Here is a 14,617-nt window from a genome sequence, read left to right as displayed (position 1 = left end):
TGTTTCTTCTGAAGTTGCTCCAATGTTACTATGAGATAGTCCAAGAGAGGATATTACGTCAGTAATAGTATCCCATGGAGTATTGAGGATGTAGCTTAAAAGGATTTTTAGCTCACCTGGTCCGAAGGACCAAGGTGAGCTTATGCCATACCGTGGCGTCCGGCGTCCGTCGTCCGTCGTCCGTCGTCCGTCGTCCGTCGTCCGTCGTCCGTCGTCCGTCCGTCCGTCCGTCCGTCAACAATCGACTTCTTCTCCATAACCGCTGGTCGGATTTCAACAAAATTTGGCTGGTAGCATCCTTATGGGCTACTAACTGAAAATTGTACAAATGATGGGGCTGACCCCCCAGGGGCCTGAGGGGCGGGGCCAAAAGGGGTCAATTTGGCTATTTCCATATAAACGACTTCTTCTCTGAAACCAAGCATGGGATAGCACCCATAATGCAATGGTAGCATCCTTATAGGGTGGGGATTCAAAATTGTACAAATGATGGGGCTGACCCCCCGGGGGCCTGAGGGGCGGGGTCAAATGGGGTCCATTTGGCTATTTCCATATAAACGACTTCTTCTCTGAAACCAAGCATGGGATAGCACCCATAATGCAATGGTAGCATCCTTATAGGGTGGGGATTCAAAATTGTACAAATGATGGGGCTGACCCCCCGGGGGCCTGAGGGGCGGGGTCAAATGGGTCAATTTGGCTATTTCCATATAAACGACTTCTTCTCTGAAACTAAGCATGAGATAGCACCCATAATGCAATGGTAGCATCCTTATAGGGTGGGGATTCAAAATTGTACAAATGATGGGGCTGACCCCCCGGGGGCCTGAGGGGCGGGGTCAAATGGGGTCAATTTGGCTATTTCCATATAAACGACTTCTTCTCTGAAACTAAGCATGAGATAGCACTCATAATGCAATGGTAGTATCTTTATAGGGTGGGGATTCAAAATTGTACAAATGATGGGCTGACCCCCGGGGGCCTGAGGGGCGGGGTCAAAAGGGTTCAATTTGGCTATTTCCATATAAACGACTTCTTCTCTGAAACCAAGCATGGGATAGCACCAATAATGCAATGGTAGCATCCTTATAGGATGGGGATTCAAAATTGTACAAATGATGGGGCTGACCCCCGGGGGGCCTGAGGGGCGGGGTCAAAAGGGGTCAATTTGGCTATTTCCATATAAACGACTTCTTCTCTGAAACCAAGCATGGGATAGCACCCATAATGCAATGGTAGCATCCTTATAGGGTGGGGATTCAAAATTGTACAAATGATGGGGCTGACCCCCAGGGGGCCTGAGGGGCGGGGTCAAAAGGGGCCAATTTGGCTATTTCCATATAAACGACTTCTTCTCTGAAACTAAGCATGGTATAGCACCCATAATGCAATGGTAGCATCTTTATAGGGTGGGGATTCAAAATTGTGCAAATGATGGGGCTGACCCCCAGGGGGCCTGAGGGGCGGGGTCGAAAGTGGCCAATTTGGCTATTTCCATATAAACGACTTCTTCTCTGAAACTAAGCACGGTATAGCACCCATAATACAATGGTAGTATCCTTATAGTGTGGGAATTCAAAATTGTGCAAATGATAGGGCTGACCCCCCGGGGGCCTGAGGGGCGGGGTCAAAAGTGGTCAATTTCCATATAAATGACTTTTTCTCTGCAACTTAACATGGGATTACGCTCATAATGCAATGGTTACATCCTTATAGGGTTTGGATTCAAAATTTTGCAAATGATGGGGCTGACCCCCCGGGGGCCTGAAGGGTGGGGTCAAAAGGGGTCAATTTAGCTATTTCCATATAAACGACTTCTTCTCTGAAACCAAGCATGGGATAGCACCCATAATGCAATGGTAGCATCCTTATAGGGTGGGGATTCAAAATTGTACAAATGATGGGGCTGACCCCCCGGGGGCCTGAGGGGCGGGGTCAAATGGGGTCCAATTGGCTATTTCCATATAAACGACTTCTTCTCTGAAACCAAGCATGGGATAGCACCCATAATGCAATGGTAGCATCCTTATAGGGTGGGGATTCAAAATTGTACAAATGATGGGGCTGACCCCCCGGGGGCCTGAGGGGCGGGGTCAAATGGGTCAATTTGGCTATTTCCATATAAACGACTTCTTCTCTGAAACTAAGCATGAGATAGCACCCATAATGCAATGGTAGCATCCTTATAGGGTGGGGATTCAAAATTGTACAAATGATGGGGCTGACCCCCGGGGGCCTGAGGGGCGGGGTCAAATGGGGTCAATTTGGCTATTTCCATATAAACGACTTCTTCTCTGAAACTAAGCATGAGATAGCACTCATAATGCAATGGTAGTATCTTTATAGCTTGGGGATTCAAAATTGTACAAATGATGTGGCTGACCCCCGGGGGGCCTGAGGGGCGGGGTCAAAAGGGTTCAATTTGGCTATTTCCATATAAACGACTTCTTCTCTGAAACCAAGCATGGGATAGCACCAATAATGCAATGGTAGCATCCTTATAGGATGGGGATTCAAAATTGTACAAATGATGGGGCTGACCCCCGGGGGGCCTGAGGGGCGGGGTCAAAAGGGTTCAATTTGGCTATTTCCATATAAACGACTTCATCTCTGAAACCAAGCATGGGATAGCACCCATAATGCAATGGTAGCATCCTTATAGGATGGGGATTCAAAATTGTACAAATGATGGGGCTGACCCCCAGGGGGCCTGAGGGGCGGGGTCAAAAGGGGCCAATTTGGCTATTTCCATATAAACGACTTCTTCTCTGAAACTAAGCATGGTATAGCACCCATAATGCAATGGTAGCATCTTTATAGGGTGGGGATTCAAAATTGTGCAAATGATGGGGCTGACCCCCAGGGGGCCTGAGGGGCGGGGTCGAAAGTGGCCAATTTGGCTATTTCCATATAAACGACTTCTTCTCTGAAACTAAGCACGGTATAGCACCCATAATACAATGGTAGTATCCTTATAGTGTGGGAATTCAAAATTGTGCAAATGATAGGGCTGACCCCCCGGGGGCCTGAGGGGTGGGGTCAAAAGTGGTCAATTTCCATATAAATTACTTTTTCTCTGCAACTTAACATGGGATTACGCTCATAATGCAATGGTTACATCCTTATAGGGTTTGGATTCAAAATTTTGCAAATGATGGGGCTGACCCCCCGGGGGCCTGAAGGGTGGGGTCAAAAGGGGTCAATTTAGCTATTTCCATATAAACGACTTCTTCTCTGCAACTAAGAATGGAAGAGCACTTATAATGCAATGGTAGCATCCTTATAGGTTTGGGATTTGAAATTGTACAAATGATAGGGCTGACCCCCGGGGCCTTAGACGGCAATAGATGCGAGGTCAAAAGGTCAATTAGGCTACTATTTTCATATAAATTACTTTGTCTCTGAACCTATGTATTGGATAGCATATTTGTATGGTATCAATAGCATCATTGTATGGTTGTGATTCAAAATTAAACTTTGGGAGTCAATTTTGCTTATTTTTCTAATTGTCTGAGTCTTGTGATAATTACTAACAAAAAACCAGGTGAGCGATACAGGCCCTCTGGGCCTCTTGTTTCATTTTTTAGCTCGAAGGACCAAGGTGAGCTTATGCCATACCGTGGCGTCTGTCGTCCGTCCATCCGTCCGTCAACAATCGACTTCTTCTCCATGACCGCTGGTCGGATTTCAACAAAATTTGACTGGTAGCATCCTTATGGGCTACTAACTGAAAATTGTACAAATGATGGGGCTGACCCCTCTAGGGGGCCTGAGGGGCGGGGCCAAAAAGGGTCAATTTGGCTATTTCCATTTAAACGACTTCTTCTCTGAAACTAAGCATGGGAGAGAACCCAAAATGCAATGGTAGCATCCTTATAGGGTGGGGATTCAAAATTGTCCAAATGATGGGGCTTACCCCTGGGGGCCTGAGGGGCGGGGTCAGAAGGGATCAATTTGGCTATTTCCATATAAACGACTTCTTCTCTGAAACTAAGCATGGAATAGCATCCATAATGCAATTGTAGCACCTTTATAGGGTGGGGATTCAAAATTGTACACATGATGTGGCTGACCCCCCGGGGGCCTGAGGGGCGGTGGGTCAAAAGGGGTCAATTTGGCTTTTCCATATAAACGACTTCTTCTCTGAAACTAAGCATGGGATATCACTCGTAATGCAATGGTAGCATCGTTATAGGGTGGGGATTCAAAATTGTACAAATGATGGGGCTGACCCACTAGGGGCCTGAGGGTGAGGTCAAAAGGGGTCAATTTGGCTATTTCCATTTAAACGACTTCTTCTCTGCAACTAAGCATGGGAGAGCACTCATAATGCAATGGTAGCATCCTTATAGGGTGGGGATTCAAAATTGTACAAATGATGAGACTGACTCCCTGGGGCCTTAGACGTGGGGCCAAAAAGGTCAATTAGGCTACTATTTTCATATAAAATTACTTCCTCTCTGAACCTTTGTATTGGATAGCATATTTTTATGGTATCTATAGCATCATTATATGGTTGTGTTTCAAAATTAAACAAATTTTGGAGTCAATTTTACTAATTTTTCTAATTGTAAGAGTCTTTGTGATAATTACAAAAAACAAAAACAAAAAACCAGGTGAGCGATACAGGCCCTCTGGGCCTCTTGTTTAATTACATTCCTTTATTGGTGTTTTTATAGACAATCAATTATATTGTATCTTTCAGGTTAACTGGCAGTATATATTATACAATGAACTACCAAGGTTGTTTAAATAAATAACCTTGACCTTTATTCAAGGTCACAGGGGTCAAATAGACTAAAATCCTTAAATGACTTCAAGCTCTGGTATATTTTTAGGTCATCTGACCCGAAGGGTCAAGAAGATCTATTGTCATCATGCATCGTCCGTCATCTTGCGCCGTCCGCAGTCTGCAGTGCGAAACTTTTTCATTCAAACGAAAGGCCCAGGGTACTGATATTAGGCCTGTAGCATGCTGGGATGAAGGGCTACCAAGTTTGTTCAAATGAATGACATTGACCTTCATTCAAGGTCACAGTGCGGTCAAAAAGGCTAAAATCTTAAAACGAATTCTTATCAGGAACCAAATGGCCCAGGGTACTCATATGGGTTTGCGGCATGCTGGTATGAAGGGCTGCCAAGTTTGTTCAAATAAATGACCTTGACCTTCATTCAAGGTCACAGGGGTCAAATAGGCTAAAAGATTTTAAACAACTTCTTGTGAATAACTAAGAGGCCTAGAGACCTGATATTTGGTCTGTGGCATGCTACATGTAGAATGAATGGCTACCAAATTTGTTCAAACAGATGACCTTGACTTTCATTCAAAGTCACAGGGGTCAAATAGGCTAAAATCTTTAAATGACTTCCTGTGAATAAGTAAGTAGCCTAGAGACCTAATATTGGGCCTGTGACATGCAGAGATGAATGGCTGCCAACTTTGTTCAAATGAAGGACAATGACCTTCATTCAAGGTCACAGGGGTCAAATAGGGTAAAATCTCTAAATGACCTCTTGTGAATAACTAAGAGGCCTAGAGATCTGATATTGGGTCTGTGGCATGCTAGAATAAATTGGCTACCAAGTTTGTTCAAATGAAGGACCTTGACCTTCACTCAAGGTCACAGGGGTCAAAAAGGCTAAAATTTCTAAACGACTTCTTCTCAAGAACCAAAAGGCCCAGGGTACTCATATTGGGTCTGCAGCATGCTTGGATGAAATTATCTTGACCTTCATTCAGGTCAAATAGGCTAAAATCTTTTAACGACTTCGTGTGAATAACTTAAAGGCCTATAGAGACCTGATATTGAGCCTGTAACATGAATGACTACCTTGAGACTGGATATTGGATTTGCAGCATGGTGGGGATCAAGGGACCTTCATTCATGGTCTAATTCATTAAATATATCAGGACCTGGACTTCTTCTAATCAATGAGTTTTTTTGGATTGCCTTAATTGTGTGCCACTACATTATTCTTTGAGGTGTTGTATTGTGCCTATAGTCAGATGACCGTTAAGGCCCATCGGCCTCTTGTTCATAACCTAATGGAATTGGTCCCGTTTAAGGGTAACAACAAGAGTTATCTTCCCTTCCTCTTCTCTTCATTTCATCCGCGACACTCCTTCAGGTGTCGCCCAACTAGTACACATACGTCTCCACAATCAAACTTACTTCAGTTTTGATATCTCCATTGGCGGGGGATCTGAATGACTATGTCCTTGTTTAATCGTTGGTTCGTTTTTTTTTTCTTTTGTACGGATTTCAGAAATAAGAGTATTGTTTAGATTTGATAAGTTAGTATTAAGACTCTGTGGATTCAAAACGGCTGTTCAGCAGTCATCTTGAATTTTACAAAATAAGTTTTGTACCTACGTTTGTATATCAATAAATAAATTAATAAACATTCTGAGCTGACCTTGACCTTGTGAAGCTTAAGTCGTTATTAACTAAGTAAGTGATTGATTGAAAGGGGTTAATGCTTCAAATGTCGGAGGTAATGTTTGCAGCTTTGGTGATGATCATTAGTTTGCTTATTATCAACAAAAGTTGTTTGGAAATAAAACAACGATACGACAGAACATAGGTCAGTGGTAATTGGTCAGACGTCAAGGTCATTCATATTTACTTGGTATCCCTTTATCTCAATATGCTACAGGTTCATTTTCAGGTCTCCAGGTCTTTCAGAATGTTTTGGCTACTGTCACATTGAATATAATTGAATCACATTAACAAATATGGTAAACACTTATGTCAGCATGCTACAGGCTTAATTAGGTTTCTATGCCTTCTAGAACTTCAAAAAAGTAATTTGTAGATTTCAGGGTTTTTGGCCCAGGTAACCTGAAATGAAAGTCAAGGTCATTCATTTTAACAAACTTGTTAATCATTTATGTCAGCATGCTACAGTCCTAATATTAGGCCTTCTAGAACTTTACAAGATGTCATTTGTAGAATTTAGGTTTTTTGGCCTATGTGACCTTGAGTGAAGGTCAAGATCATTCATATTAACAAGCTTGGAAGACATTTATGTCAGCATGCTACATGATTAATATTAGGTCTCTAGGCCTTCTAGAACTTGAGAAGAGTTGGTTTATTGCATTTTTGAACTTTGACCCTTATTTGAAATCGGAAATGGACGTTTTACAGAAAAGTGTTACATCAGTTATTTGCTCCATTTTTAATTTTACATAACATATCTAAAACAGGAAGAACTTTGTCAAGGCGTTTTTGACATAAGTTAAACACCGGAAGTTAGGTGATAGTGGCCATATTAGATTTTTGACCAACATAAAAATGCTGCTGTCACACATTCAACTCATGCCCTACAATATAATGACACATTTATTGGCATGTCAGATGCCATTTCGGGGATCCTTGTATACAAAATTCTGTGCAGATTACTAAAAACCATAACAAAAACAATTGGTCTTTTCACCCATAGGCGAAAAGCCCCAATAATGTGGTTGACAAAGCAATACAGAGAACAGTATTATATAATCAGTATGATGATTGTGGATATTTATGACAGAAGAGGGGAAATAAGGTGAATATATTACTATTATTTCATGTAATGTTCAAAAAGTAAATTAAGATTTAGTGATACCGACATACACGTTGCTGCACCTTGTTTCCCGGATGTAGCCATTTCCTTGTCCGGCTTCGATTTTAGAATTGATGTTGTAGCATTTTGGGAGTCACTAGAACGCTTGAATAGGCCTCTGAATCAACCAAGGCGAACTACTTGTTGTCATCGGACAAAAAATAACAAGAAAGTAAGAAGGAAAAATTCAACGTTTTATCAAAATATCGAATACATTTCAATGATATAAGCGCATGAAATTAGCTCTACAATAAAGGTTTGATAACACTTTCTCTGATTTCATTTGAACCGCTTTAAGTTCATGAGTAATACGCCCCCAAAAATCACGATGTTTGGCATTGATCTCGCGGTTTTGTGGTGATTTTCAACATAATGCTTTTGCCCTAAATAACCGACATTTGACAACGAAATTTCTTGAAATGTTTTCTATCCAATGCATGTTTATGTAAAGACAATTCTGTGAAAAAATACAACCGTAATATCACTTTTCGAAAAAAAATATTTCAAATAAACTTACAAAAATAACGATAATAGGCATGAACCCTGTTCTTAAAAAAAATTAATTTCAGAAAATGAAATAAGGAGTTATGGAGCTAAAGGTATATTTTAAAAAAATAGTGGTGGGCCTCCCTGATGGACGTCAGTTTTCTAATACTTATTTAGTTTCTAATCTGCTCTCTATTTTATTTCGAGAATACGTCGCCCTTTATCAGCAGGAAATTTCCTATTTTAGTTAGAGAATCGATATCTGCAAGCGCAACACGTTGCGAAATGTTAGGCCGCCGCTAAATGACCTTAGTTATTTATAATCTCAAACAGGATGTATAGTTATCCTTCTTTACCATGAATACTTTATCTCAAGGAGACGTATCAGTTCATGACTTCCAGAATTCCGGAAATATCAAAGTTCCTGGTTCAACTTTTAAAACATTTCAAAGATGATAGAAAATTCAAGTAAAGAATTATCTACAGAAAGTATTGCTATTCCGCCAATAGTTTTAGACAACTCCAAGAACATGATACCAGGTTTATCATATTCCGTAACACCCTTTACATTGATTTGAGACAAGCAATGTCGATATTGATGAGAAACCACTGCTACAGAGAAGTAAAAATAAGTTACGAGTTATGTGTTATTACCATATTTGTATTGTAACTTAAGTTAAAGCTAATTGGTTTAAAATAATTTTGACAGACAGGTATATATCTTAATGACTGATTTTCAGCATCATTCATGAATTTGGTATTAATACAAAGTTTGTCGGTGTAACGAGACCAGATGTTGTGAGCTTGCCCTTTGTTTTTGGAAGCATAACGCTTTAGGACAATAGTGGACAATAGTGTTAATATTGCAAGTAGACGGAATACGAACATACTGAAGTACCCACGAATTACACACCAACATCCACAAACACACTCACAAACAGTACATCGCATACAGGGAAAACCGCCCTTACATGTATATGTCCCTGACTATGTCGTTAATCAATCACACAAACAAACAAAAATACAAAGTTTACCCAGCCAAGGAAATGATGTAGGTTCTGGTCGAGACACAAGAAATAAAAAGTGGCAGTTTCTGCTGCGGCTTAGCGTCCAGCAATAAGAGAGTAGGCGATTAATTCTTCTGATTATGTTACCACTACGTATACATGGACGTCTTGTTCTGTCGACATATTTATGATCGCTTATCGATACTATAGGTGTGTCGGTTGTTCAAAGCATGATTGGCTTAATCACGTGATTAGTGAAATTTTCATTTCTCATGTACTATTCAACATGTGATCATATCTTCACTCAACTCAGCAAGTAAGTACAGAATGGAGTTCTTTTAAGATTCTTATAAAATTTTGTAAATTTCGTATTACCAGAAATTATTTTATCTTGATTTGAAAATTGTCGCTAAACTATGATTAGCCTAATCATTTTTGAACAACTAGGTCCTTGTGTAAACTTTATATATTTGTTTGATAGTTATAAAACGTAGCATTCCAGTTATGATAAATGAAAAATATAGGTCAATGATACGTAGTATTCCAGTTATGGTAAATGAAAAATATAGGTCAATAAGATTAATTTCGTCCGTCAAATCTAAGTCACCGATGAAACAGTCCACCTTATATTGACACCCTGGCGTGCCTATACATGGTGATAAGGGTCGATTTTATAGATGGTCATAAAGCCTCTCAGAACTCACTTTGACATGGTCTTTTTTATGTTTGTTATCTACAGGTTTTCAGATTTTCCCAGTACCGATAACTGCCCGGTAGCAGGTCTTTTGAGTTCCTCTCAATGTGTCATGTAGATAATCCCAGGGGACTAAATAGATATCAAAGCGAGTATTGGAAACCAAAACACTTCCTCAATTGATATAGGACGAACACACGCATTGGTTATAGTCCGGTATTTGCACATGCTGCCATATAAAACGCCGCAACGAAAACAACACGACGCCAATCGAGGCCGTAATATGGCCACAATGAAATTTGTCGTTGGTAAGTCTATTTTTGCCTTTTTTCCACAGCTATTATTGATTAGTAAATGGTTTATAAATGATAAAGAATATACATGTGAGAAATACCATAATCGAAATTTCATATCAAAATTACAATCTGGAATCCTAACCCAAGTAAATATTTAAGATGTGAAAATAAAATTTTGTCTAAATGTTTCATTATAATAAGATTATCTGTATCTCAGATTCGCAGTGCATGTGTATTCGAGAAGAACTTTTGGAGACTGTGTTTATGTGTGTTGGTTATTTTGTGATAGTGGTATTACCGGGTAAAGTGCGTGTGTTCGGTATCTTCAATGGCATGCTTCAGTGAGATAGCGCTATAATTGGGCAAAAATCTTACTATTACCAGGAGACACACTACTGATATACTAAATCGTCCCAAAACATGCAGTCAGACGTCGCAACATATTTCACACATGGTGGGGGGAGGAGGGGCGTCGCTAAATGGCAATGACTGTTAATAAGACATTAATATTTTCAACCAAACCAATTTGTAATACCGCTTTCGGTCACAATATACTATCATGATCATCTATGAAATAAAAACTAAGAGACGAGATTGCAGTGATATTTTCATTCATCTTAAAAAATGTATATATTTGTCTTAGTCCTCATATGAATTAAATGCAATGCTTTATTTTGATTTACAGTTGTTTTGGCAGTGGTGATGATGGAGGCAGTGAATGGATATTCTGGTATGCAAAATCATCAACATTGTGTATCTGATGTAAGATGTCGATGTAACGGGTCTGAGGATACCGGACTGGTAGCAGATTGCTCAAATCTGAACATTTCCAGTATTCCGAAATTCTACTCAAACGTCACCAAGATTTTGTTACAGAGAAACAATATTAAACATCTCAAAATAGAGGACAGACAGTTTCCAAGATCTGTTTTGTACCTGGATATTTCAGAAAATAAACTGGAAACTTTTGCTGACGATCCATTTAGGAGCATGGATTCTTTAGTTTACCTGGATCTCGGTAACAATTTATTAAAGTACATGCCAAATGTTTTTCCAAGGAACGTATTCAAAGGATTGAAAAGTTTATCATATCTCAATTTACAAGGTAACAATGTGTTAAATACATTACATCCAGATAATTTGTCATATCCAGTGAGTATAGGAGATATTGCGATGCTTACGACATGCCTACTGGACGGGGTAGATCAAACAGGATTTCCAAGCGAATTCAAGGATCTACTACACCTAGAAGTACTAGATTTAGGTAATGAAGCAGCCACTTGTGAATTACCGATCTTACGATCTAATTACTTTGAGAACGTGACATCTGTGCGTAATCTAAGTTTGTCTTATTGTCAGATTCGCTTTATTGAAAACGGAACGTTCCTCAAGCTCACTCAGTTATACTTTTTAAATGTATCTAACAATGACAGACTAACATTCGGCGTGATGTCAAACTTGACGAGTGATTTGAAGGCTTTACCAATCCATACCCTGGATATAAGTAGGATCCACTGTGACTATGGGCCAGGAACTTCGATATATGTAGATGATGTCGTAAACTTGAGAAACCATACACACCTTAGGAGATTATACTTAAACAATAATAGATTGTCCCTTCCGGAGTTTGGTGTTATTTCGTTATTACCAAAAAGTTTACGATTCATTTCGGTAAACGGTAACAGACTTACTTTTGGTTCTTACGTATTTGAGTTAGCCGGCTTTATCAATTTGGAATACTTTGACGGTAGTAGACAATACACATCACATGATCCAGATACTGGTTCTAGGGATTGCAGAGACTGGAGAGCTCCACCAACTTACTCCAATGACTTTCAAGCAATATCATCCATCCTTACAAACTTGCAGGATTTCTCATCTAGCATCCAGCAGATGTCCTCAACCAAACTTGTCGCAACAAATGTGTCGCAAGTATCTAGACCAAATGACTCCCTGACATCAACAAATTCCATCGTATCTTCACCACCGACTTTTCCTGTTCCCGGTAACCTTAGAGAGGTGCTTTTCTTTGGAAGTGTGTTAGATTATGAAATAAGAGTTGTTCCTCTTGGGCCAAACAACTTAACACGTGTCGACATTCATGGAAACTTATTGCATTCATGGAGTGGTACAGTGCTAAATATTGACAAGGTTAAGTTTATTGACGGGTCTAATAACTACTGTACTTATATATCAGATAATTTCTTTGACCATTGCGAAAACCTAGAAGAGCTCCTTTTACACGACAATCTACTGGGAAATGTTCTGAAGACCGATGAAAACGGTAACATTTTCCGCCGTCTCGTACACCTGAAATTATTAGATTTATCATGGAATAGAATTCAAGAAGTTCCAAACCTTTTGCTGAAAAATCAAAATAATCTTCAAATATTGAATATTAGTAATAATGAAATGCTCACATTTGACCTAAATTTTGAACACATGAATAATTTGCAATACTTGAACCTTTCTAAAAATCGTCTATCGCTATTAAGCAAACAAACCCGAAAACAGATAGACAGTTGTAGGAGTCATAATCTAACAGTGAACTTATATGGAAACAAACTACAATGTTCTTGCGAAACACTGGACTTCCTGAAATGGCTTGGCGAGAGGAGGAATACGTTCGATGACTTTCATAGCTATGAATGCCGATTCCCAGACGAGACTACCGGGAATTTCTCAGATTTTGAAAATGTTTTGATAAGATTAAAGACATCATGTAACAAATATACCGGTCTGATAGTGGGCACCACGTTTGGTGTATGTCTAGCCATCTCTCTGACCCTGTCTGGTATCGTGTATCGTTATCGATGGAAGATAAGGTATTTATATTATATGACGAAAACGAAATACAGAGGATATAGCAGTCTGGTGACCGACTATGAGGATAGAGATGAATATCCTTATGATGCCTTTGTATCGTACTGCGAAAAAGATGGTCGCTTTGTTAGGGGTGACCTCTTGAATAACCTTGAACGACAAAATGGGTTGACTCTATGTTTACACCAGCGGGACTTTATACCAGGACATGATATAGCTGAAAACATTACAAAAGCCATTCACCAGAGCAGAAAAACAATTGTAATCGTATCTAAAAGCTATCTGAAATCCTACTGGTGCATGTACGAATTCAACATGGCTCGAATGGAGAGTATTTATGCGAGGGAAGGGAATTCTGTTCTGCTGTTAGTGTTCTATGACAATGTAGAACCGACAGACCTCCCGCTGACATTGATGGACCTAATAGACAGTAAGTCCTATATTGAGTACCCAGACGACGAGCAAGGTAATGTGGTTTTCTGGGGAAAATTGGCCGAATCTATTTCCATGTAACTAGACATTTAGAAATACATTTACGAATAGATTATGTTGTTTTCTTTAGGGAAATTGGCTGTTTCTGTATAACAAGGTTTTAGGAATACATCAACAAAAAGATAATCCGTCAAACCATTTAACGTTACGTGTACATGTAGTATGGGTACAAGTATTTGCATATTTATATGTTAATGTCTTAAACTATCTTTTTATGAAAGATTTGGTCTATAGAGATTACAGAGCTTTGCAGACAATCTTGATAATGATGATATTTTCATTTTAATTTCGTTTTTTATTCAAATTTGTTATTGTATACAATGAAAAACGTGTATCCCATTCACGTTGGTGTGGTTAGTTTATATACATAATGTAGTAAAAGTGACAAGCGAATGTAAACATACATTTGTAGTTAGGATCTGTATTTGAAATATATTTTTATTTACCGCGAAATTATTATAACAATCAAGTACAACCTTTGAGGAGATTCCCATTTTACATGATGGACTGTGCCACAATTGAATGCTTTTGTACAAGTCCAAGGCTGAGACTTTCTCGTAAAAGCGTGAATCGACCCATAACACATACTTTCGGGCATTTCCTAACTGTTATTGATATGTAAGTACTTTTATATGGAACTGTATTTTGCTGGTTTAATTGCTTTGCAATCTATATCATTTAAGCATTGATGTCACTATTTTGTTAACTTCATCGGAGTATAAAAAAATGTTCGCAAACTGTGTAAAAAAGTTTGCAAACAAAATCTATTTCATAACCCGATGAAGTTGGAATATACATTGTGTATTAACATCAATGTTTATAACTGTTTTGTTATATCAATCCTCATTTTGATCAATATTAAACACAACAAAATGAAAAGTGTATATTCTATATTAGTATTGTGTTTATGGCATGCATAAACAGTGCGTATTATATTGTAGCATATTGTAACTTATGTATTAATTGCCTGTATATTATCTCCATCCATTTTTTTGTACATACAAATGTTCATTTATCAATTACTTTGCAACCTAAAGTTGTACTTATGACTATTTTTTGTCTGTTATCTTCTTTTATCTTTTGATATAAAATGACATAATAAAATTTCTGTGGAGAAAAATATCATATTCGTAGTTTATTTATGATTAAATTGGTTACATTGTAATATATCATCAACTAAGGACGAATCTTGCAGAAATAGGAGTGACATTTGGGAA

The 14,617-nt window shown here is 38.9% G+C and overlaps 1 protein-coding gene across 5 annotated transcripts in view; it reads left to right on the top strand.

Annotated features, from left to right (window-relative positions):
• The window catches only part of LOC138321159 (toll-like receptor 4), a 52,196-nt gene that overhangs the window by 24,288 nt on the left and 13,291 nt on the right, over nucleotides 1–14,617 (top strand). Inside the window, exons 2-3 of one of the 5 annotated variants that reach the window (XM_069264622.1) lie at nucleotides 9,835–10,097; nucleotides 10,771–14,535. The exons of the other annotated variants lie outside the window; for them this stretch is intronic. Of the exons in view, the coding sequence (XP_069120723.1) occupies nucleotides 10,016–10,097; nucleotides 10,771–13,421 (2,733 nt within the window). The 5' untranslated portion in view covers nucleotides 9,835–10,015 and the 3' untranslated portion in view covers nucleotides 13,422–14,535. Of the gene's footprint in view, nucleotides 1–9,834; nucleotides 10,098–10,770; nucleotides 14,536–14,617 lie in introns of those variants that run through there. 5 annotated transcript variants of the gene reach the window in all.

The sequence above is a fragment of the Argopecten irradians genome, chromosome 4 (assembly GCF_041381155.1).
Source record: "Argopecten irradians isolate NY chromosome 4, Ai_NY, whole genome shotgun sequence".
Classification (NCBI taxonomy): Eukaryota; Metazoa; Mollusca; class Bivalvia; order Pectinida; family Pectinidae; genus Argopecten; species Argopecten irradians.
This window is presented reverse-complemented; position numbering and strand designations above follow the sequence as displayed.